Source organism: Cariama cristata, unplaced genomic scaffold (assembly GCF_000690535.1).
Source record: "Cariama cristata isolate BGI_N322 unplaced genomic scaffold, ASM69053v1 scaffold41704, whole genome shotgun sequence".
NCBI lineage: Eukaryota > Metazoa > Chordata > Aves > Cariamiformes > Cariamidae > Cariama > Cariama cristata.
This window is the reverse complement of record NW_009612052.1, coordinates 39,299-65,295: the sequence shown is the minus strand read 5'-3', so window position 1 is coordinate 65,295 and position 25,997 is coordinate 39,299. Positions and strand designations below refer to the sequence as shown.

General features: G+C 39.4%; 1 protein-coding gene across 1 annotated transcript in view; it reads right to left on the bottom strand.

Annotated features, from left to right (window-relative positions):
- Positions 1 to 11,616: 11,616 nt before the first annotated feature.
- Positions 11,617 to 25,997, bottom strand: part of IL1RAPL2 (interleukin 1 receptor accessory protein-like 2) — a gene marked incomplete at both ends in the record, with an annotated part of 20,976 nt that continues 6,595 nt past the window's right edge. Inside the window, 2 exons of the mRNA XM_009698453.1 lie at positions 11,617 to 11,770; positions 17,673 to 17,859. Coding sequence (XP_009696755.1) covers positions 11,617 to 11,770; positions 17,673 to 17,859 — 341 coding nt within the window. The remainder of the gene's footprint in view (positions 11,771 to 17,672; positions 17,860 to 25,997) is intronic.

Sequence of the window (25,997 nt, the reverse complement as noted above, 5' to 3'; positions counted from 1 at the left end):
GCCCTTGGTGAAGCCATGTTGGCTGTTTCAAATCACCTCCCTGTGCTCCATACAAAATACAGAATTCCAGTTACGATGCCAGAACAGTAGACAGTGGGGAATAGAATTATTCGGGTTTGGAAGGCAGAGAAAAAGCAGAAATCAAAAATAAAACCCAATGCATTCATTGAATTGTCCTGTATGGGAAGCCACTAACATAGAAATTTTTATTTGACAAATTTCTTTAAAAAAAACTATCCCAAATGAATTAACTTCAGTATATAAGTAAATCACAAAACATTTCTTTGCATAGGTTGTATGAAACCTGTTAAAGATGAGGACATAACAGGCTTTGTCATTGCTGGAGGTGTAGGCATCACAATACTAACCCCTGAGCACCACCACCTTTCCAGCCTGACTCTCTACCATCTTTTCTTCCCACTCACAGACTGTGATCACAGTATTTCCTCTGAGTGCAGCATTGCCCAAAGCTCTAGTGCAGCTTCTTTGTCAAGTAATGGAAAAAGTCTTTTAGTTAGGAAAACAGTGAATTCTCTCCCTCTGGAGAACACTGCAGAAAAGCTGCAGTTTATCCCAGAATAGAATTTTTGTTATGGAAGAAAAAAAGTATTTTATAAGGGGGCAAATGCTAACATTCCTCTCTGCCAAAACTCCTGATCTTTTTCAGAAAATTCATATTTCTTCATCAACTTGATGCTTTGGTTAGGTTTTTCACCAAACAGACCTTTATATCAGAAAACTCAACCAAGTACCAAAGGTTTTCCTCTCTGCCCGTCCAATCCTTCCTCTCATATTGTCATCCACACTATGTTGAAAAACTTATTGAGTATCTCTCATTCCTATTTTATTTACAAATTAAGTTGCCTGTATTTCTGCAACATCTTGTGTCCCAAGAGAAGCACAACTGAAATGACATCTCTAAATCAGATCACTTTACAGCAATCACATGTACATACATACATTAGGATAACAATATTCTCCTTAAAAACATCAGGTTAAATATAGTTGCTATGGCCACTTAGAGGTTACAGAGCTGTCAGAGCCCCGGCAGGGTCACATCTCCCTTGTTCCAGATGCACCTCTTTTCCCATTTAGGAGGAAAAAGCAGCATGTTAGTGTATTCCAGAGAAGCCGTAAGGGCACATACAGCTTATGGTAAATTGGTTCCTTCCCTGCCAGAAACTATAACCACTGTTCGCCCAGGATGGGCAACTCAACTATCCACAACTGGATTGCTAATGTGATATGTACTCTATAAAGATGAAAAGCCATCTGGTGCTTGAATCTAGTCTGCTTTGATATAACCAAAGGCCTTTTATCATCTCAAGCCATTATGAAATTATCTCAGACCAATTCCTGGGAGACAGGTACCCACACAAGAGAACTGGCACCAGCCAAGATAAAATAAAATCAGAGATCACACGGACCACACTGCCCTTTACTATTACAAACAGTCTTTTAGGTCCATAGCTGGGCTATACCAGGAAAAAATAGAGGATAAGAAGCCAAAGGTGCCTTACAAATTTACAACTATATTGTTTATTAATTTTACCGCTAAATCATTTTGGTTTGCAATTCTGCGCTTTATATTTCCTGCACTTTCTCAGAGTACTTTAGCCGACAGGGCTTGTCATAAACAATACCTTTGAGAGCTTTTCATTTTAAGCCAAAGCAAAAGATGAAAAGTTAAATCACTTACTGTTCCCTTCCCATTGGTTGCAAATTGATTTTATTTACTGAAACATGCTTGCATTGCAAAAACCACTCAACATATACAGTAAACAAGTCAGTACATGAAAGTCTAATGTAACCTAGTAGCTACCTATCCCTTTGAAATAGACTGGAGTCATAAACACCTAAATACAAATTTAGATGAACGCTTATTTTTTTCCTGCTTACAAGAGGTCAATCAATACTATCCAAAGATAAAAAATAGCTCAGTTGATCCTGATAAAAATTAAGAACACATATTCCATGCTGCTCCATGGTATCAAAACCAGACAGACTACTTAACACACCAACCATATTTTTGTATGTCCTTTCAACTTAAAAATTGCAAGGCACAGAAAAAACATTGCTAAGTTATTAGCTTCAGTCTTCTGGTGAACTTCATAAGAGTAACATCAGAGCCTGAAGCAATACTACTGCTGTCAGATCTCATAAGCTAAACAGGGTCAGGCCAAACAGGCACTCAGATAAGGCACCTTTGAGGATCACGTAAGTGCAGCAAGAAATAATGCTGACAATTCAGTAGTGAGCACTATTCTTTCCACAGCAGAACTTTTTATCTCAGATACTCAGCCACAAGTGCTATGCAGCACAAACCAGCTCTGAAAGGCATCAACATTGTGCTGAGAAAACATAACTCTAATCCCCAGCTAAAGTTACTACACTTCACCTATTAAAATTTCTTCAGTCATTTCAAAGGAACTAGATAGTCATTGCTTCCTATTCGCATGTTTTTCTTACGAGACAAAACGTTAGTGAAGATCTGCAGGGTTTCTCTGGGAAGGTGGGAAGGCTGTATTTTTAGTGGGTAAAGCAATCTGCTTACTCATGTGTATCTATTTTACCATTAGCAAAATGGTTTCAGGGGCAGCGTTACTCCATGTCTGTGCATCTATCTGCCTATCTATTATTAATAAAGAAGAACAAGCATCCAGCCTACACTTTCATGATGAAGGAAGCCTCTTTTATATAGGAAATGAAAATGTACAGGTTTATTTCAGTGGCTACGCTTTACCTCACTCTTGTGGGCAAAAAACCCACAATCCTAACATTTATACTAAATCACCTCCACTACCGAAAGCACAATACACTTACAGAATGTGGCTCAGCAGCTCCCAGAATAAAAGGCAATTCTTAAAGTGGGAGCTCATATCTGACATTTACGGTATATAGTAAGAGATTCAGCAAGCTACAGTTGCTGTGCACAATGACAGATCATTGGATAAACGAGCAACCGATAACAAGTGTGGAAGCCTTGGCTGTCCACATCAATAAATTAGACAATACCAAATAATCAATGCTACAAACTGCAGACAGCTGATTTAAGGTTGAAGGAAAAAAACCTACACGATGTTCAAGAACACGACAGAGAACTAGGGGGCACCACAGGTCAATAAAAACTAACGCTATTTGCCTTTCTAATTACTTTGCATGTTTATGAGCTAGGAAGGCAGTTTGTGAAGCTGTAAGGAAAGCGCCAAGAGTACTGACACTATATATAATTCATAGACTGCAGCATATTGCTACATTTCTCATTGCCCTTAGAACTTGTACTTTCTCCAGGAAATATGGAAGTAATACGTAATGTTTATCTTCCAAACTCATTTTTCATGAGTCCTGTATTAACAGGTCACTCTGGTGAATGGGAAAGTCATCAATCTGCATCATTTGAGGGACTGAAAATGAAGGAGCTTTTATCCTTGTGGATGTACTGCGTTGTCACTTCAACAGCGACACCGTTCACACAGCAACCACGAATGGGCACATGCATCCTTCAGATACTGTCCAGATCCTCATCTTACTGACTTTGATGAGGTGGTCTTGAAACCAGCAGAGTTGGGTCAATTTATCAGGACCTTGCTGAGTGTCAGGTGAAACGGAGATGTTAAAAGACAGAATGTGACTGCCTGTGTCACTTCTTCCAGGTGAATGGGCACCCGCATTGTACTGATAACTCACTCTGTATTGAATTTTCCTGTTCACTCTTCGCAGACACAAAAGTTGCTGCAGATTTATGTTGGGGTTTTTGTGTGGTTGAACAAGGAATACTCTGAAAGAGGCAGAGAAATTGCTCCATTTTCCAAATGTGGTCAAAAGCAAATGGCCACTTGTCTCTTTCTGGATCACACTGGGTTTGCCTGAGGTAGCTAGAAAAATTAAAGTCGCTACAGAAATTAGTAGCTATTAAGTGTGCTTTGACCACAGAAACATGCTTAGCTGTCTATAGCAGTTAATGGGATGCTGCTGGCCAGACACGTAACAAGTCAGGATCCAAAATAACGGTTTAAGATAAATACTCTACTGTAAGAAACAGAAACCTAATATTTACAAAACAAGGACCTTCATAAAAATTAATACAAATCACATAAAATATATCAAAAGAAAACTCTAATTTTTGGTACTTCCTATATGTAGCTTTAAATAGACAGTTATTTCAGCAATGGTTTGAGAACCCAGCTGTGAAATTCATTTCCTGGTCTTTTAGTACTGTATTTGTCAGCACTTAACCCATTTCTGGCTTGGTTTCTGTCATGAAAAGGAAGGTTTCCTTTAGAAAATCAAAATACTAGAAGATGCAATGCATCATTTATATGAAAATGCAGCAGTGAAAATGCTAACAGTATCTCCTACTAAAGGTCTTTTAAGGTTTGGGATTCTCAGTAAAACTTGAATGTGGGCAGGTTTTTCTCTATCCTTTGCACTTAATGAAAAAGTGATTCCTGACTGTGTCAAGATATTGCAATCAGGGGGAAGAGATGAAGTCTTCCTAAGGAAATGTGTACGTTATAGCAGCAAGAAAATGTCATTTCAGATATGACATAAATGTTACATATTTTAACATGTCAACATTAGAAGGGAACAGGAAGGATTTTGTTCCCAAACAATCTGTAGCACCCCTCCCAGAAGTATAGAATTTCTGCAGATTTAACTTGTTCACTTCAAGATTTCTCTTCTGAATTAAAAAAAGTGTCTTCTTTTCACAGTTATTAGAACTGTAGTCACAAGCAGGTTGCTTTTCTCTTTGCCTTTTGTTTTTGTAAGTATTTTCCCCCCAACAATAGGTTTCTCTAGATTTTTTAAATTTATTCTCTTTTGGACTCAAACATTAGTAAAAGTCCTGTTACAATAAAAAGATGTTAAAAGTTGTTTTCCAGAAGGACAGAAGGCCCTGCTGCTTCTACCATTACAAATACAGTCCACTGGCTGATGGCATATAATAACACCATGAATTAAAAAGGAAATCTAAGCCACCATAAAAATCTTACCAGCTTATTATCCACCCTAACTGCTTATGCTATATTTGATGAAAATCTGAAAATGCCTATTTTATTTTGAGCTCAGCAGCTCTGGTCTGTTAATCATTATACATTACCTTGTGACACTATTAGAGAATGACACTTAAAACCCAACGCAGCAGACAGCAAGATGTCAGGGAAGCCACAGCGTGAGCCCCCTTCTCCCTGCATCCTCCCAAGGCCAAGGTGTGAGATACGACCAGATGGTGAGAAGCAAACATCTATCACCCCCTTACTCCAGAAGCATTTTGCACAGTGATTTGCTGTCCATATTACTAAGTATGGGAGGGAGTTATGGCTTACAGATAAAAACAGATTGTTAAGTACAAAATCAGGCTCTAAAGTAGAAAGTGCCAATGTTCTCTGACTGTACTCCAGCAGCTCCCCATGATGTTACAGAGAGCAGAAGTTGGGCCTTCGGCTGGAAACAGTACATTTCCTGCCAAGAGTGAGCTCTAGCTAGAGCACTCGCATGGGATACGACGGGGGACAGGCACCCTAGGCCATATGTCAAGACTGGAGAGGACTGCCAAGCACCGAGAGTGAACTGAACATTGTTCATGATGGGGAAAGAAGGGCTAAAGCTGCCAAGCCAGGAGAGAAGGGAAAGAAGGAAAAGCGTGTTTCTGTGTCCAGCAGCTGCTGACAGCTTCAACACCACTTCAGATGGTGATACAATTCTAGTGAACCCTAAACAAGGGAAATTTTTCATTTGGAGATGTGAAGCTAAAAGAAGAGCTTTCTAGAAGGAGCAGCTGTTTCCAGTAAAAGGGAAACAGCTCCAAATACACCAAACACTTCCCAGACCCATCAGCACTGGCCATGCGACAAGGAGCAAACCCTGAAGGCCAGGCTAACTCCCATCACACCCATACACGCGTCACCACGTTTTACCTTGGAGTGCTTTTCAGTCTGTTTCATCAGAAAAATAAACAGGCTGCTTTAGGCTTTCCTTGAAATGTTTTCTGCTTTGAGAAAACAGGCACTCTGACCCATGTTTGAAAAAAAAAATAAATCAGAGAGAGGGGAGCTAGCAGCTCTCATCAGATCCACTGGTCATAATCAGCAATGAAAATATCCCTGCACGCCAAGCAACTCCCAGATCCCAGGGATTAGGTGAGACGTCTAGTGCTGCCAGGAAATAGAGTCTGCATTTGGTGAAAATTCCTACTTTCTGTGGGAAATTTGCTACAAAATATCAATTTAATCTTTTTTTAAATAGCAATTAAAAAAATTTTAATAGGAACTATCAAAACATTTAATTTCAGCAATGCTGAAATATTCTAGTAATATACATTAGTAGTTATATACATTATTAAAAATTATACACCCACAAATCAAATTAAAATCTCTCAGCTCACAAAAAAAAAAAAGTGATTTGACAAAACAAGAAATACAAAATGTTGCGATACGATCTTTGATGTTAAAATTACATAAACTGACACAGATGTTACTTCCACACAGTGCTCTAATTGACATGTTACTGCCTTATTTGATGATAGAATGGTGGTAACAACAGCTATTACATCCCATCCCCAAAGAAAAGGCTCTGGAGCTTAGACGATGAAGCAGTAACGGGAGGGTAAGAGTGCATCCAGCCTCCACCAGGACCTGGAGGCTTTGCCCTCCCTACATAGTACAATGCCAGGCAGAGATGTCAGAGTTGCTTTGGGTACCAAAAGCCATACAAACACATTAACTAGCTCTGTGGAAAAAGCTCTTTCACAGTTAACTTAGGAATCCCTACAGACTAGAGTGTTGTGCGACAGGCATGTCCTTCGTATAGTACCTCTTGCAGCAGAAAACGCTGCTGAATACGTTCAGCTCATCCACTTTTATTCCTTAGCCAACTGCTTTTTTTAACCTGTGTCTTATGTTGGCCCTGCTTTTATGTACATCCAATTCCCACCTGCACAATGATATTCAGAGCTCAGTGACCTTTTAGAGCTAAACTGGTTTTTTTGGATACGTAACTACTTAAGCAATACTGAAGCATTTCATAAATTCATTGCAGATTATTAAATGCCAAAACATAATGCTGTTGGGTTAGAATCATAATTAAATGCTTTCAGATTTTTAAGCAAATAACAAATCTTATATTTTACATCATAAAAGTAAATCCCTTATAATAGTCTGAATTCCAAAGGGCATGTTTCAGTTCAGTTCAAATAAGCTTTCATTTAGCTCAACACTTTTTTGCTGTGGTTGTTCTGGAAACTGTCAACAGCCGAAAATGTTGTCAGTCAACATGTCATTTGTATGATTCTGTTGTTAATATTTTATCTACTGTAAACTGATAAGGCTTAGGTTGCACTTACAGATTACTGCAGGTGTAAATTTGTACTGATCAACACCCACTGATTCCTGCCAATGTGTCACCAGACCACCACAAATAATGTAAAATAGCATACCAGTTTACAGAGGATTAAAAATGTGCATAAAAGCAACTACCACCAAAGAGTGGACATACTTTTAGCTCATATCCCCACTTTTTCTGTGGTAGCTTGTCTCTGTATGTCTCTAGAGCTGCTGAAGAGTATGACTAATCGTCTGCATTTTTAAATCCATTCACCCCTTGGCTTAACAATAGCAAATCACCATCAACTGCTTGTGCTAATAAAGGGGTCCCAAACACACAAACAAAATCTAGCAATAGCAGCAGGTGTAATTTGAAAAGTGAGCGATGTAATGAGATTTGAAAGAATTTAATTGAAAAACTATGAGCAAAGAGTGAATTCAGGCAGAACCATTCAATTCACGTAGTCATGTGGAATAATCTGTCATTTACAACGGTCAAAACAAATATTGCTGCATAAATGACTTTTAGGAACAGCCAGGCATTTTAGCAGCCTATGAAGAATATGACAGAGTAGAGGTTGAAGGGAACTTGGAGGACAGGGCTGCTGGACTTTTCCTGCACGTCACTCCAATCCATCACTAGCGGTTTATGAAGTTGGTCAGATGGCCACTTTCTGCTGTCAAAGTGGAAAATAATTCACCAGTACAAGTTCACAAATCACCTCTTTTCACAGGGAGCAGAAAGAACAAGGCAACCTCTCCCACTAGCATAGCTGTCCATGGAAAAGCACATCCCTGCAAGACAGCCCCATCTGCCAGGGGACACCTGCACCACCTGAGCAGGTCTTGTTCCTTTCTCAGGGCGGTCACCCCTTCCCCTACCTCCAACGTACATCTGCTTACATCTTCTTCTAAACACATGTCCTTACAGACCAGTGTTCCAAAACAGAAAACAAGTGCTGAAGCAGCAGGTAAACATAGCAGGCATACTTCTCAGTCGCACCTTTTCATCCCCAAAGCTATTGAAGCATTGCTATGTAGCATGGCAGAGTGAACTGGTTGGTAGGTTTGGGGAAAGCAGAAGGTTGCATAAATTGCCTTTCAAAAAACAACATGACTTTTCATGTTTGGGTTTTTCTTTTTCTCTGAATAGTGTAGTTGTTCTTCAATAAACACTGTCATTTAACAATACTCATTAAAATGCTTATGATTTCTGATACTCCTGAATATCTGTAATTTTATTAAAAATTAATACATTCTGATATCGTTGGTTATCTATAACCTTATGTTAGTATGTTCATTTTTTCTATGTGGGTACACTCTAATTTATTATCTAATTATGAAATGAGTTTCTGTTACATTATGAGGCTTTAGAATCCTGGATTCAGTTGCTAATCTCACTTGTTTGTACACAACAAAACTACCAAGAAGCAAAGTGAAAACTTTTTTTTTTACATAGACTGAAGAGTTACATATTACTTGCTAAGAGATAACACTGTTGTCATGTTTCTTCAGCAAAAAAGGCTGACAAGACTTGTTTCACATCTGTCTGCATAATATAACAACTCCATGAAGAAGTAGTGATGAAAAAGCTGATTGTTGACAATCTATTATTGTTAAATGCACCCAAACACCAAGATTTAGGCACTGCTCATTAGTGCTATATTGTAGCTCAGGATTTTGTCCCTATAAATACTTTGTGTCAAAATATTTTTTGAATATATTCTAGGCTGCAAGCCTTTTCCTTACAACCCTAAAGAGCTGTAAGCCTCTGAAGCCTTTTATTGTCTTAATCAACCTCACCCGCACCTTAACCATCAAAGCCATAGGTAGCATTCCCAGCCACATACAGTACTCCATGTGTAGTCCAACCACCCCTTTCTACAAATGCCACTTTACCTGTCTGTTTCATGCTCTGTGCATCTACTAATATAACTCAGATTTCTTCGTCTTTCTTACTGTGGCCAGGCATTACATTGATGGCTTTGAGATTCCACCTATGACTCCAGAGATTTTTTTCTTACAAATTATCTCATAGTAGCTAATACCGTGACTTAGTCGCAGGAAGAAGAAAGGAAGTAAGAACTCCCCTTCTACTTCTAACTGACCCACTGAGATCTTCCATTTGGGTGTGCAAAAGTGAGGAGGCAAGACCAGCTCTGAGGAAAGCAGTGCCTGAGGAACGGCACCTGCTCTCCTTGGAGCTCCCTTGCACAGCCACAGCCCCTCAGGCAACTGCCCTGATGCTCAGGCACAGGAAGTTATGGCGACACCTTCTAACAGCTCTAACGACTTCACTGGAAGTTCGCTTAAATAACCATTGGATAACTAACTAACAAGAGCAGGCCTTTGCCCCTAATTATGTCATGTACCTGCACCCAGTCTATGATCTGATCTGCCTCAGGACCCTCCACCTGACGTGGCCAGCCACACAACACAAGTTAACTCTCTGTTGTTTGTTTTATGAGTTTTCTTTGACCTCTCCCCCATAAAGATCTAAACCCACATGCATATAAAATTCACAAACTGAAACAAAACAGAAACAGGAGAAAGAAACTTGGTCAAGCACCAAGCTAAAGATAATATGCTTATATGGTTCTATCTATTACATTCATAGTTCTAATCCGTATTTTCAGGTTGCCATCTACATAAATTTACTAGCCTATTCCAGATATCTAGAGAGATTCAACCAGCAAACACATAACATCCCAAACACTTAAATCTCAAAAAGGTGTTTACCAACATATGTGCTTTCATAAACTAAAGGAAATTTAATGTTATTTGAATTTCATACCAAATTACAAGGGGAGCAATCTCCTGATTCTCAAGCATTTTGCAAAAAGAACACTTGCATATAATTCAGGTCATAAACATTCTAATAAAATATATAACTTTAATAGATACTATAGTTAGTTTAGGACAAATTCACTGGATTGTGAAATATGAATATACACACTGTTCAAATAATGAAGAGAACACATCAGTTCTAGCAAGGTCACGATGAGAGAGAGAGCACAGAGTATCTGTTATCTAAAGAATATCCATCACGGGGAATTGAATTAAATGCATCTCATTTTCACTTTGTCAAACTTAGTTCATATTCTGGTTGAAGACCAGCTTGCTACCTAGGATAGCAACTATCCACAAGGCAGGTATTATATCTTCATTTGACAGGTCTGGGGTCAGGTAGGTCAAATCAATACTTTAGAGATCTGCCCATGGTCAAAAACGGACAATAGAGTCACATGATATATGAATTTGGCACACAGGGAAAAGAACTCATTTAAAATAAGGAATAACGATAAGAACAGAAAAATGGATTCCACTCAAAATAAAGGGAATAATTGTATTTCAAGAACATACCAGAAATATCATATGGACTAGTTCAGTTTGATATAAAAAAATAGAATTCTACTTATCACCGTTTTAAGTAGGACCCCACTTTAATCAGTATGTCGAAACACAGATGGGAAAACATCTAACCATTTGTTCATATAGTTTTGTGTGAAAGGTTGAAAAAAACTCAACTGTTTTCAGATACTTGCAGAGTTCCACAGACACTGAAGGCAAAATAATAATTACAGATGGAATGGAAAAAGGATCAGGAATATATTGGTAGGGAATACTTTTTTACCCATTCATTTCTGGTACCTGACAAAAAGAGACAGAAAAATACTGTTGTCTAGTAGATTACTACATGGACTCAGAAACATACAATGTATGACCTCCTGATAAGCAGGTTACTTTCCCCCTGACAGTCCAATGTTCCTAACTTCATTCTTGGAATAGGTTGTGCCACACTCTTCACTAGAGATAAACCCTAGACTAGAGAAGTTGATCATCATAAATTAAACCAAAGCTTAAAAACATGGAACAATCACTTAAAAAAAAAACCAAACCCTTATGACTCAAGACATCCCTTTTGGCTGTGTTTTATTCTAGGACAAACCTTATCAAAAGCCTGTTTTACAGCTTCAGTCAACTTTTCCTGTTTGGCACTGAAGATAAACCTGGAGTCTGAGCTACTTCCAGTGTAGAGGGAGGACTTAGGTGTGCTCTACCTTTGCTTTATAACCAGCATTTCCAGGTCTTGCACAGAGCAAAAGGTAGAAGTAGTCTTCTGTGGAATTTTATAAGATCTTGATATAAATTTCCCTTAGTTTGGGACTGCTTGGCTATTGGGATTTGGTTTGGACTTACTTCTATTAAATAGATTCACTGACGTGTGAAAACCACTTTTCCTTATTATTTCAAAGCTTTATTTTTTCTATTGGCATAGAACAAAGATTCTTACCAGTAACCTTCAGTTCAACTGTTCTTCGTATAAGCTTGCCTTCAAACTTTAGTTCACAGGTATAATTTCCTCCATCTTCTTCCTGCACCTCTTGTATTAAGAGAGTATTTCCTTTCTGAATTACAATGCTTCTCCACATTTTTGGCTTACATTCCTGCAGAAAAAAATCCATTGCCAAAATTATCCAGCTTGTATGACACAAGACATTGTTGCCTGATCAGATTTTCGGTATTATACATAAGTAAACAACCACCTCAATATATTTTGCAATTCAAATTCAAATATAATTTCAGAAAGCACAGAGATCTGAAACTGGAATTAATTCGAAGATAGAAATTAAACAGAAATGTTTTTAAGGTTCAGTAATTCCTACTGTATCACATGGGCCATGTTTAACATGTAGTGCCCTGAAGCAATGGTTAAGTTTCTTCTCTTTTTCATGATGAACAACTGCCAAGACCTCTACTTTAGGATGGACCATTAAAATGCATCTCTGTTTGAAGGGAGTAAGGGCAACATCTGTTAAGGGTTAGCCTGAACACAAACTTTACACACAGTCTCAGGCTAGAACCATTTACCAACAGAAGAAAACAGGCAGAACAGCAGTTTTGTGAGCAACAGAATTCAGGAAGCCTGGTTTCCTTATGGTCTTGTTTCTCACCACCGGCTTCTCTGGCACCTGATGAGGTGTGAGCTCTAATTCAGCCTTTTCCCATCACTGGGCTCTTTGTAGCATCACCCCCACGTGCGTCCTCTGATGAGTACATGGTACTGATGGCCTGTAACTCTCACTGACTTCCCCAGGCACACCTTAGCTTTAACTGGCAGATTTAGGTTCCTCACTAGGAATTGTGGTCATACTGGAAGAACATTTGATGCCTTCTGTATAGTGTGTGATTCAGTGCAAGAGGAGGCTCTCTCCTTCATAACATACTGTATCATTGCAGCCAGATCAATCACCTTCCATGCTAATGGTATTCATGACTGAATACATCCTGGAATGCTCTGAACTAAAATCACAGGCACAATCTGAACATTGTCTCTTTAACATGGTACCTTAAGATTATATATTTACGGTCTCTCAATAACTTTAACATCAAGCCTGTTCTGCCTGCAAACCAAATCAGGCTTTTCACAGTTCTCTAAAATACTCAGTACTCCTGACAGTTCTGGAGACTCTGGCTAACTCTGTACCCAGAGCACACAAAGCAACATCGGGCCTAAGTACCTTTAACGCCCCTCTATTCCCTCTCTCAAGGTGGCAACATGGAATACGCTCTCAGATTGCAACTAACAATCTCGCATCAGTTACATCAGGCTCAGCAAGTTCAGAGAATCGTGTAAATAGCCCAGACCTATGCCCCATTTTCTGCTCATCTGCAACAGCAGTGTCAGAAATACAGCAAACAAAATAGAACAAAGCTTTCTCTTAAGAAAACAATGAAACAAGAAAATACACTGATATGCAAATATATTGTATGATCGCAAGAGACTAGAATGACACAAACATAATTTTTGCATGGGACTCCATACACATTCCAAATCCACAATGCCAGATTCTAAATTAAAGGATAATAATAAAGAAATAAAAAGATAGGACTTTGAGCTTCTGCCCTTGCACTTGAAAACAGAGCACTGAAACATTTATCTCTGTCCCTAGTAGGCCAAATTCAGTTACAATGTGGTCAGATTTCAAATTCTGAAACTATGCAATACTACTACAGGTAACAGAGTGTTCAGGTTATCTTTCTGTTTCCAAAGAACAGTTGTAAGGCAAGTGTAATCTTGTCTTGCATGTGAACTTTAGTTAACACCGATGACAGAGAATGATCAGAATCCAGATCCTATCTGCTGTGCTAAGAAGAATCAGAGCTTATTTGTGTTACTAAATTGCACTGACATCACTTGAGACTCATGCAGGGGACAGATCTGAGCCAAAAAATGCCATTAAATCCTTTCTGATTTGCACTTTATTTTTTAGTCCTACTTAAAGATACATCAACTTGTTGGAGTAACTAAATCTGAACATTGGGCAAAGAATATCATTCAGTTCTATTCAATCCTAATTTAGAAGGAATACAATTCCCAGAACACACAAAGTAAGCACATTTCAGATATGCACCCTTTCAGTGCAGCACTGAAAGACACTCTCATATGTTACCAGTTTTATATTCTCTGTTTTATTTCTTAAAGTATGGGAGCAAAGAGATCGAAGATACGTTTTCATATGCTTTATTTTCTTATATACTACATGTTTCTAAGAAGAAGGGCGATATCTTTACCACTACAGAGATTAATGATTTAGCACAAACAAAACAAAATGTTTGTGCTATTGTGGTTTTACAGAGAGGAATTGTTCTGTTGGAAATGTACCACTAATTTCCTAATAGTTTATTTTTGTAGCTAGTTAAAACACTTCATATTAAAAATGATTTATAAGTCTTTCTTTCCCAAATTATTGCTAATTAATTTTTCTTCTACTGAAAGAAGATACGTTGAAAATGTCTGTTTTATTCTGCCTGTTTTTCAGACTAGTTCAATACACAAAACTAAAAGCAAAAAAGGGAGAGGCTAGAAAACCATAACAATTTGTATTTTAAGCAACAAAAACGGCCGAGAAACAAACAAAATTTAAAAAGTAATCAACTAGTCTTCATATTGTGAAAACAATCTAGATTTTACTGTCAGAGCTCTGCTAATTTCTCTAAAAAGGTGAGTGCTCAATTGTACGACTGTTGCTTGTTTAACCAATTAATTGCTTTTTTCTGCTTTTGTATCATGTTTACCTGCTAGAAGAATCTCAGAGTTTCTTTTCCAGCTTATTTATTCTCCTTAGACATCTTAAATGTTTTGAGTGTTTTCCCCCCAATAATTAAGTACTATTATGCTGCTCTTCCTTGAAATTTAAGTGGCAGCACCTCAACAACTCTATTTTTTGTAGGGTAGATGACAATTACCTGTCCTTCACCTGACATTTTGATTGTTTTCACAGCCCTTCCTTCAACCCTGTAGTAGAAAAGTGATAGTGGAAATGGATTAAGACTCCACATTCCAGATGTAATATACCTTTTTTCTCTACCAGTTAATTTTTCATGAAACTGCTCTTACTGTTAAATCCCATTCATTCAATCATGCCTTGACATACACATTTATTTAAAAAAAAAAATCCTTGTACTTCTTGTCAAAACAGTTCTAACAGGCGTAGCAGAGCTGTGTATATATCAATGGCATTAATGGTGGAAATCTTTAAAAATATTTCATGCAGTGTAATTCTAGCCAGAAGTGAAGTTCATACTACTGTTAAAATAACTCCTCATAGCAAATGTTTTATTACTGATCAGGTGTGCGTGTGAAAATCTACTCAGGCATAATTATTTTAAGAGCATGCTGAAATTACAGTTAACTCCCTGTAAATTGATGCAATTATTGGCTCAGATTCATTAATCCCTCCACATAGAGAAGGGTGCCTTTTGGAAAGGCAGGGCGAGTCCTGCACAGGGTGGGCTTGCACCACTACTGTCTTGTCTGATGGTATTTCATTGGTCACAAGTCCAGACTCCCTGACTACCACTGAACTGGCAGGTTCTCATGAACAAGAGGATTTCTCTTTTCAGCCAAAGGTACAAAGAAGGAACCTTGAGGACTTCCTCATATTTATTTATCTACTGTTCTATTTTGGACAACTTATGCTCTCCCTTGGGTGAAAATCTTCTCTAAATATTTCAGCATAATGAAAAGGAATTGCCTCCCAGTGCCTCTGGAGCAGATTTACACAAGAAGATGGCTTCATGTACATGTTAAACTCAATCACAAAGGTAGAGGCGAAAAACTTGAGGATCTGGTGTGCTATGATCGGAAACAGATACCTTCTGCAGAAAGCGAGGGGCAGATCCTCAAGTGGAATATCACTTTACACTATCATTTGGGAGAAAGGACCTGCTTTTTGTTACACATGCTACCTCACACAGCATGATCTTAAGTCCCAGACTGTGCTTGGTAGGGGTTATCCCAGTACTCAACATATTATTTTGAAACCCAAGTAATTATGTATTTTCTAGAAACTGGACTTAGGTTCTTTTGAATAGGCAGACTTCTATTAACAGGTAGAGCCATAATACCAGCTAGAATATTTTTCAAAAACCCTGTTTCAGGAATAAGTTTCAAAGGATAACCTGACATATAAACCTTCTGCATAACATTGACATTTCACATTACTGAGCTTTCTGACTCAGGTCCAGATAACATAGGTGTTGTCTAGGAACTGAACCGATAGCACCTCATTGTTAATTACGGATAAGGAGATATATGCAGTAGGTTATTCCACTGATGTCTCTTTTCATGATCAAGCTAGACTAAAGGTTGTCAACTCTGATTGTCTCACCGTTATCATCCAACCATGTTAATTCTGTTGCATTTCACCACAGTGATGGCTTGTCAGTCAGTTGTCACGCTCCAGCCTGGTGTCACACACCCTGTGTGTGTAACCCCAGATAACATGTGCAGGTATATGGAACAAAGACCCTTCCATTCCTCTCTTGGTCAGCATCAACAAAGCATCGTTGATATGGGGTTGTACATGCATCTTTCTTAGACTGATTTCTGCTCCATGACAGCTGAAGATTATTCCTGCTAGATCACTTTCTGCAGTGTGCTTTTGCCAAAAAATGAGATCTTCAGTGATCTGGTATTCAGTAATACCTAGGTAGATATGGCAAGAAACAGCTTCTCTCCGGTACCCTCTTTTCTCCAAGATTTCATACTTAACCGAATGCATATATTTTATGTATGAACAGCACTGAAGATATGTACTCATATGCTGAGAGAAACAGCTTCAATGGCTGAAAGAAAAACTTTGTTTATACTAACAGTGGGTTATGGCACACGTTTTGTTACTGTAAGATAGAACATGTGAGATTTCTGTAAAAAATAGAAACAGATGACAACTTTTATAATTGCTCTTTTCTGATGCAACCTGCTAAAGAGGAAAAAATTCTACAGCTCTGCACATATTATTTCACACAAAATAACTATCTTTAAAGAATGTTACTAAGGTTGGCAAATCAAGCACTCAAAATGTAGGATTTAACTAGTTTGTACGTTTCGGTCTTCATTACCTGAACCAAGTTTGTCCTAAACTCTTTCTGCCTTTAACCCTACAATCCAAACTCTATTTTCCATGGACCCCACCGAGCTCTTCCTCTTGCCCAACTATTTCATGTTCTCTCTGACTCTCAGCTCTTTATTCTTCTCCATTGTTCCTTGCAGCAACTCATACTCGAGGGCTTTTCAAATATCAGACTTTAGTCCAAGTCCAGACAACAGGTAAAATTTGCCAGACCTTGCCTGGTACCTGATGTCTGCCTGACAACTCATATTTTAATCATTCTCCTGTTTTCTTGGGAAGCTACAGAAACACAACACTGATACATCTGCTGCTGAAAGTGGTGTGTGATACTTGACAGGCCTTGGAGAAGGTACAGCCAGCTGAGTTACCTGCCGAATAGTAAAAGTATCTAACAGACCTCAGTTGAAATTAACAGACCTCAGTAAAATTACCTAATGAACACCAGCAAAAGTAAATGCATCTCTGTGAAATTACCCAGGAGACTTTGGTAAAAATTAAGAAGCCTTGGTGAAATTACTCAACAGACTTCATAAAAATTAATTGGGTAGCACTGCTGAAGCTGGTGGTGCTGATATACCTTTGGCTCCATTGTAGGTTGCGTCCTTTTGTTGCTACTACAGTATCATGCAGGGAGACATCCCACCAAGGTGGACACTGGTACAGAGGCACAGTGGTTGAGAATGTGGTACTGCTGTCAGAGAAGTCATGTGACCTCTTGCACAGAACATTTATGCTGATTTCTGTTGGACAAGGACAATGCTGGGTAGTTTTGCCTGCACTTCAGCAGTACTTCTGTAATACTGGGAGAGCATCCTCCAGACCAGTCACAAACCACTGCAGGCTCAGAAAAGGCCATCTCTAAACCTCAGACTGAAAACAATGGAAGTTTTGTATAGTTTCAGCACAATAACAATAAGACAACAATACTTACCTTGTACCACACCACATCTGGCTCTTGACTGGCTGTTTTGTAATCCTCAATATCAGGACAGGAGATTGTCTTTCTCTTAGTGACTTCGGATTTTTCCAGATATCTGATCTTGCTGTTGTAGCAAAGCCCAGATTCATTCTCAGCTACTGTCAAGGACATGGACACCTTCATGCAATATGTTGAGTTTCTGTAGGGACAGAAAGGTGTTTTCATTTATCCTACCTCCTTTTTACCATGTTTGTTTCAGCACAGTAAGTTTCTTTGTTAAGCTGTCATCTTCACAAACACTTCAGCGACACATTCAAATAGCGACTGCCATGCTGTGCATTTCCAACACAGAGAAATTACTAGAAAATATAAAGGCTCATTTCTGATTTACTATGAAGAACCCTGTAGAAATTTTGTTGACAAGTGATCTAACCCAGCACAGCAGCTCTTTTGAGGTTGCAAGTCTATGAACACAGGAACCCGTTGGCATCTCAAATGTCAGTCAGGATACACTGTCCCGTTTCCTCTCTGCATCACACGCACACCTCCTCTCTCTCTCTCCCTCCCGCCTTCAGGAGATTTCACTCCAGTACACAGTGCTATACATTTGAGAAGAAGGGTTATGTGCTGGATGTTAGAGCACATCAGGCAGGAAGAATTCCTCCCCCTGAAGGAACTGCTATATAAAATCGTACAGCATGTAATATTGTGGTGGGTCAGCCTGGACCAGCTGTGAGCCGCCCATCCAGCTGCTCTCTCACATCCCCTCAACAAGATGGGAAGGAGATGAAAAAGCTTGTGGGTTGAGATAAAAGACAAGGAGATCATTTATCAATTACCATCATGGGCAAAAGCGACTCGACTTGGAAAAAAATATTTTAATTAATTGCAAATTAAAATAGGTTTGGATGGTGAGAAAACCAAAAAAGCTAAAGCACATTCCCCTCATCTCCTTTTTTTACTGCTCTACATCTCCCCCTCCCCAGGTGGCACAGGGGGTAGGGAATGAGGGTTGTGGTCAGTCCACAATGGCTCCTCTCTGCTGCCCTTTCCTCCTCTCCATCCCCTGCTCCAGCATGGGCCCTCCATGGCTGCAGTTCCTGTCAGGAAAACCGCCTCCCCGGGGTCCCTCCATGGCCGCAGGGGAGTCTCACCTCAGGGCCTGGAGTGCCTCGTCCCTCCTCCCGCCCGGCCCTCGGTGTCACAGGGCTGTTTCTCACACTTTTCCCCTGGCTGCCCGGCAGCGTTTTGCCCTTTCCTAAACACCCTTTGCCAGGGGCACCCCCAGCCTGGCTGAGGGGCTCAGCTGTGCCCTGCGGGGGGCCGCGGGAACCGGCTGGAACCGGCCGTGACTGGCCCGGGGCAGCCCCTCAGCTCTCCTCAGAGGGGGCCCTGCAGCCCCAGCGCCTGGGCACGGGCACCCAGCGCAGATACACAAGAAGTCAGACTAGTGGTTACATGGGTATATTTTAGCCTTAAAATCTTGAAATATGTAATCCCTTAGCACTTCAAACCATTGCCTGCGCTATCACCAAAGAACCCTGACAGAGTTAAATCCAGGCGAGCAGATTGCGAGCTATGCCTAGTTTTTCGTAATATCAGGGTAGAACAAACACAACCAGCCCAGCTCCTGTGCCTTACAATCATGAAAACAGGATTAGATTAAATTCCTTCAGACTTGCATCTTTAACACAGCTATCAGACACACAAGAAAGCCTCAAACTGGTGTTTGTCGTGGGTTACTGTGAAGCATTTGCACTTTGCACAGGCTCATTGCAACCCAGACCGTCAGCTTCTGCCCTTCATTAGGTGTGACAGCAAGCTACAAAGTACAAGTGACAATATAATGAGGCTCTTCCTTCCATTATGCATCATTTTGTCATTGTAATTGACTGCGCCACAACCAAAAAAGCCTGGAATAAAACCAACATGCTGGGTGGTTACTCCCATCAAAGGGAGATCTGGAGAGCTCCTGCAGGAGATACTGCCATTTTGCCACTGCCTCTTCCATCGCAGCTCTGCTGCAAACTGGTTTAGCTGAGGCAAGAGGGTAGCATGGCAGACAAAAACTGCCCTGCGCACCTGGAAAGTGATCCCTGAGTCAAACCCTGACACTAAAGACACTGGCTGCTTACTCTCTCCAATTAGATTCGTGATAATGCTTTTAATTTAAAAAAAAAAAAAAAAAAATCCAACACACTCCATAACGAACCTTTTCTTATGCAACATTTCAACATGTCACTCTGTCAAGTGAGTCTGTAGTTAGGAAGAAAATAAAAAGGTCTATTGGGACACTTCATCACAGCTCTAAGCTGCATGCTAAACAAGTGCTGACAAAACACTGTGCAAATGGCTTCTTGTCAAAGGTGTGCCATGAGCAGGTATTTGCAGAAAGAGGTATTTGCAAGGCAAATCAACAGGCAATCATCAGAAACCTCCCATTTTCAGGATTGTTAGTGTTACATATTCAGCAGAACCACAGACTTCTTTTTTTTTCAAAATGCCACCTGTACATTTATGTAATAAAATCAGTGGATATTTTCTGTCCCTTCACTTTGCACACTGCCATGATGTGTTTCAGTTGAGATGCTATAAAAAAGTCTCATCCTCACAAACTGCATAAAACATATTATTTTACCTGAAACAGAAATTCCCTGAACTGAAAAAATGCGTCATTTTGGGTGGGCTTTTCGGAAATACTTACAGGCTTTAGGGAACATAAGCCAACTTTCTCCCAAACTACTTGCTTTTGAGAAAGGTTATCTTTTTTTCAGGAAGGAAAAAAAGACATATTTGGAAAGTTTCAATGCTTCCTAATACAGCAATGTATCCTAATACATATGGATACAGCCACTCAGTATAATCAATAGTAATTAATCAGTAATGATTATTTAACTTTCCTGAATGACTACAAGTATTACTGAGTGCAAATAAGGTCACATAGGGTCAGTAATAATGATCCAGGCTAATCAAGAATAATGACTTTGAATAGTTGCCCATTACTTGGTGTTATTTAATAGTGCTGTATTTTCTGCTAACAATCTTGCATTATTTAGATTGTATTCTGAACAGCGCTGGAGGCTACTTCTATTTAAAATGCTTCCTGGAACCACGACCTAAAAATGTAGTATTCTTTTCATTAGTTACAATTAGAATTGAGTAGAATTGAGAAAACTAAGTGCCTGGTGAGCACTATCACTTTTGTTCACACTCCATGACCAAGACAATAAATCTATTCAGGCTCATGATGAAGAAAGCCCTCACTAAGCCAACAGCAATAGACTTGAAAGCTTTATGAATGCTTCTTCACCAGCCACTCACGCTAGTGCTATTACTGGTGATTCAGAAAAGGGCAACTTCTGCAGGAATTCCAGTGAATGGAGCAGCAGCTTTCCTTTAATCTAGTCAGATCGAGGGTAACAGTTATGTTTCAGTCATGTGCAAAAGGAAACAGCAATTTGATCAGCCTCACTGTTTTTCTCAATGTTGAAGCAGAAGTCTGGGAGTTGAAGCTTGCAGAAGATGAGAACCATCCCTCCCTGTGCTAGGGAAGCTGTTCCCCAGGACGGTATGGATTTCATCACTCAGTCCTCTGAGCAGGTGATGGGTCTGTGCTGACTTTTTCTTGGAGACTCCCATGGCTACCATTTTTCTGTCAGCTCAGGTGCTATGAGACAGAGTTTCCTGAAAAGATAAATTCCCTTTGTTTTAACCAGAAGATTGCCATGGAATTGACCACGTTCATTTTATGTGGGAATTAGTAGATGAACCTGTTAATTTTCCTACACAGAAAAAAAACTTGTAATTTGAACTGTAATTTGCAAAAAAAAATGCACATTTGGTTTTACTAGCACATCAGAATGTGCTGTCTTCCCTCCCTTGTGGGGTCTGAGGCATAAAGGGGCTCTCTAGAAGGTGACAGCTTGAGGGAGAACTCAGGGAGGGGATCACAAAGCAGACGACAGTCACTACAGCATTGTTTTTACCACCTGGGTAAACAGACAGGAATATTATCATGCTGGCCACCACGAAGGTCACCGAGGTGATGGGAATTCATCTACAGAGGTCCCTTAGGAAGGCACAGAGCTCCTGTGCTGGGAGGGATCCAGTTCTTTCTTTCCCAGTTTTTTCAGGACCTCTGTGTTCACAAGGGCTCTCCTTGATGAGCTGCATTTAAGTTGTTTACGGTAAGAGTCTTTTTTAATTATTTTTTTTTTAAAGGCGTGGAGACTGACTAGCGTGAATCCTACACTTACTGCTTTTCTTCTTTTAAGAAAGCTAAACAGATGGCTTATGAATTATAAAAAGGAGGATCCACTTTTGTTTTCAGTACATGGTCATAGAGCTTGGTGAGGGCGGTCAGCGCTCCCAGCAGTTTGCAGACTGGCAGGAAAGGTTATATGACCATATTTAATAAGGAAAGCTGGAACATAAGAAGAACAACAGAGTTTTGCTGTCAGAATAGGTGGCTGAAAGGAATAAAAAGGAAGCATCTTCCAGGTGGATGAGGAAGATGGATATTGGAGGGCTTCCAGTGGTGATCTCAGTATTCTGAGGCCAGGTAAGAAGAATTGTATATAAATAAAGAATATTGGAACCCAAATGAACCTGGCAGACTGCAGCCAGCCCACTTTTCACATGTAAAGGAAATAAGTCCATGAGGCTGAAAGTGGGTCTTTTAACAACTTGTCTTTTCTGAAAGGTTTCCAAACCATTCATTTTCCAGGGGAGTTGATTTCCAAGGGATTCCATTTCTACAGGAGGCAGCAGTGGTCATGTGGGGGACAGGAAGAGGGAAGAAAAGAATCACTCTATAGTACAAAGAAAAAAAATTGTGTTATGTTTTCACACTGAAAACTAAGATTTGTAATTCCCTGTTTCAACTTATTTGGCATTTGTGTTTCTGTTAATGGAGGTTGATTTGTTAAGAGAGTCAAGTAAAATAATTTTGTCTCTACTATGCGTGGAACCTTCCCCCCTCCCATTCATTGATTTTCTTATAAAGAGGAAGAAGGCAGCAAAGTTGTTGAATATTTTATACCTACTAGATTGGAAAAATCCCTAAATTTGAATTGCATATTTATACAAGAAGATTTGCAAGGTGTTTTTTTTTTCTTGCAGGTTCATTTTTCATTAAGTGTTGGGGGTTTTTATTATGTTCTAAGGCTTTGGTCTTAGAACTAAGACTATGGTGGTAGGTCCAAAAGCTGGGAAGTGTTTTTATCAAAGCAGTGCTCAGGGAACAGCACAGCTCAGACTTAGATCTCTCCCAATGTACCTAAACATTCTGGCTGTTTTAATGACATTTTCATTGCCTCACGGAAATACTGATTGCAGGACTGTATAGGTTAACCCTTACATTCATCTTTGCTTGTTCTGAGTTAAAGCAGTAACAGCAATAACTACACCACCAACTTTGTCCATCTGAAGATCCACAGCAATTAATGCACTACCAGATCAACTCCCAGCCGCTATAAGAATGTGCTATGTTATCAGCTTTTAGACTTAATCGAGCACTTGATTGCTTTCCCCTCTTTTAATAAAAAATTTATAAATTTATTCCTACCCAAATTTTACACTTCACATAACGGTTACCAAGCAGTTTCATTGGTATCTGAGCCTGTTTCGCTCAGATCGATGAGTTCATGGCTTGGTGATCTGCTTGAAGAAAAATTAGTTAATATCTTTGTTTCTTTCAGATTGCACAAATGTAACATCTTTCCTAAAAACAAATGGATTATTACCTACTCTTCCAAGGTTTTATTCAAGTGCTAACTTATTTCGGTGACCACCACTGCTACATGTTTGAGGTCATTGTCTGGAAAAGATCAAATTCCCACTTATGGTGCAAATCACGTTTAGAGGTTACAAATCACAGATCCTTCCAAATTTTCAGATTTTTTTCCCATCTTCTCGATTTTCAAGTGACAGAGCAACGCTCAAAGAGAAAGAATTCAGCAGATGGCTGGCACTGCTGTAATTGCTCCCTGAAACAAAGGCCAATAGGTGCAGTGATTCTGCAGCTTGTGCGTGTGGTACCTGGCCTTGGCACAACTCCAAACATTCTTGTTTTGTATTTTGCTTGCTTGTTGCTGTTGTAACTATAATTCTAATACCAACTCCTATGCATAAGGAGAAATCCTAATGCCATGTTACCTCTTCTTTAACGTCTGGCTAGTTTTCAAGATCCTACTAGTAAGAGAGAACAACATCATGAAAGTATGATCTCAGAAAACGAAGTGCTAAAACAGTGCGATGTTACAAATCCAATGTTCTTGCATTATCTCTACTTCCTTTGATCCTCCAACAGAGACCTGCATTGTGAATCCAGATAAAGGTACCATTCAAGGCCTCATTCCCTTCCAGAAAGAAAAAATACTTGTGCACAGCTAACCCACCACTCTTTAAGAATTTTTATTTCTGCACTTCTTTTCTCCTAAGATACAATTGCTATACAAGACTCACTAGAAACAAGACAATGATTTGAGCTTGACTGAAACACACTAGATGTCCCAGAGCCCCATGTTTTACAAAGAAGGCTATACCATCACTAGTCAAAAGAAACTACTTCTGAGCAAAGTCACTGAAAGTTAATTTTAAAATGCTCACATTAATGACAGCTTGAAAAACAGATAGCCAGTGATGTCTCCTCAAGTTAACCATCAGGAATATAGTTCTCACTAGAGGCACTTAAAAGCAAGACCTGTACTCCTCGCTGCAAGTTTAACCCTGTTCAGGGAATTTTCAGGCTTCTTAGATACTGGGACAGAGAAGAAAATATGTTCGGATCTGGCAGTAGGGCAGAGTTTCTCACAGTTGGGTCTCTCTCACTAAAGCTTAGATCTAAGTTTAATTTGAAGTTGGATTTCAGCTAACCTCCTTATTAAGAGGGAAATGTAACAAAAAACCGTAAGGATGTGCCTAGTAGAGTCAGTGATACAGCCCATAACAGCATGGCTATGATTTGAACATTCAAGATAATCTCTAGTATCATGTTTCTTAAGTCTCTCTGAGAATAGCAAGTGACAGCCAGTCTGATTTGCACACGGTTAAGGGTCAGGAGGAGCTATTTCTTTTCTGGTTGCCTTTATACACACGCACTGGTCCTGCTGACCTCTGCATCATGACAGAAGCAACTGAAACACAAACAAATGACCAGTCAGTCATTCCAACAGGGACTACTCATGCACAGGGAGAAAATCTCCTAGCATTTCAGTTGAATCACACAGGTCAACAGCATTCCTTGGCTTTGGTTTGTTGACTTTTTTTTTTTTTTTTAGAGTCTTCAAAAATGTTAGTTATTAGAAATGAATATGTGAAAATATAACACAGAACTCAGAAGAAATGCAGAAGTCAAAAGAACACCAAGTAATCTCAGAATATCACACCTAAGTTCATGAACTGTATGGTCTCTATCAGCTTCAGCACATCCTGTTCCAGCAGAAGAAATCCTGTAATTGGCAGGGTTTGCTCTCAGAGAAAATTTCTTCCTTGCCCTTAAGAATTACAAGGCAGCAAGTTGCCCTAAAGTTTGCTACTGCAAATGACTAAGCCCTTTTCATCTATTTCCTAATAATTTTCTATTAGAACTCTGGATATTACTGTTAAATTATATAGTCTTACTGAAAAGCCCTATTACAAATGACATAAATCTGAGGCACAGAGACAACTGTTCCCAGGAAAGTATTAAGAAATCCCCTTCCAATAATTTTGTATTTGCATTACCCAGTTTCTGAGAGCACTGAACACTTTCTCCTTTATTTCTTTCAACCCATACAGTGTGTGAAATAGTGTATCTACTCCTCTATCCTTTTTTTTATTAGACACCTAGCACACAAAACAAAAGTTGTATTCAGGATACCCATCAGACTTGTCTGATTTGCTGAATCTCACTGATTTTGTTGCCTCAGGGAATAAAACCTGTGGAGCACATCCTTCTTCATGCATGCAAGTCCTGTTTTGTTGATGCAATGAGGAAAGGCAAGCCCCTCTCAGCCTGTATATGGACAATTGACCACATAAACCAGTGGATCAGTTACTATCTCATAGGGTACACAAGGAACGCTATCATGAAGAATCATGAAGTAAGTGTGCTTATGCCAATTTGCAATGAAAGCTCTTTCAGTCCTGCAGCTGTGTCTTCCCTTAAGTGTTTGCCAGGAAAGAAGAAATTATCTTCCAGGATTACTTACCAAATTACCAGTTTAAAACCCTATGGTTCTGTCACCTTGTCCTTTGGGCAATGACGGATTTCCTCAGGAAACCTTCCATTTGTCTGTCCTCTCACAGGGCACATACAACATTGTCTACTGACATGTTATAGTTACAGCTGGCTTG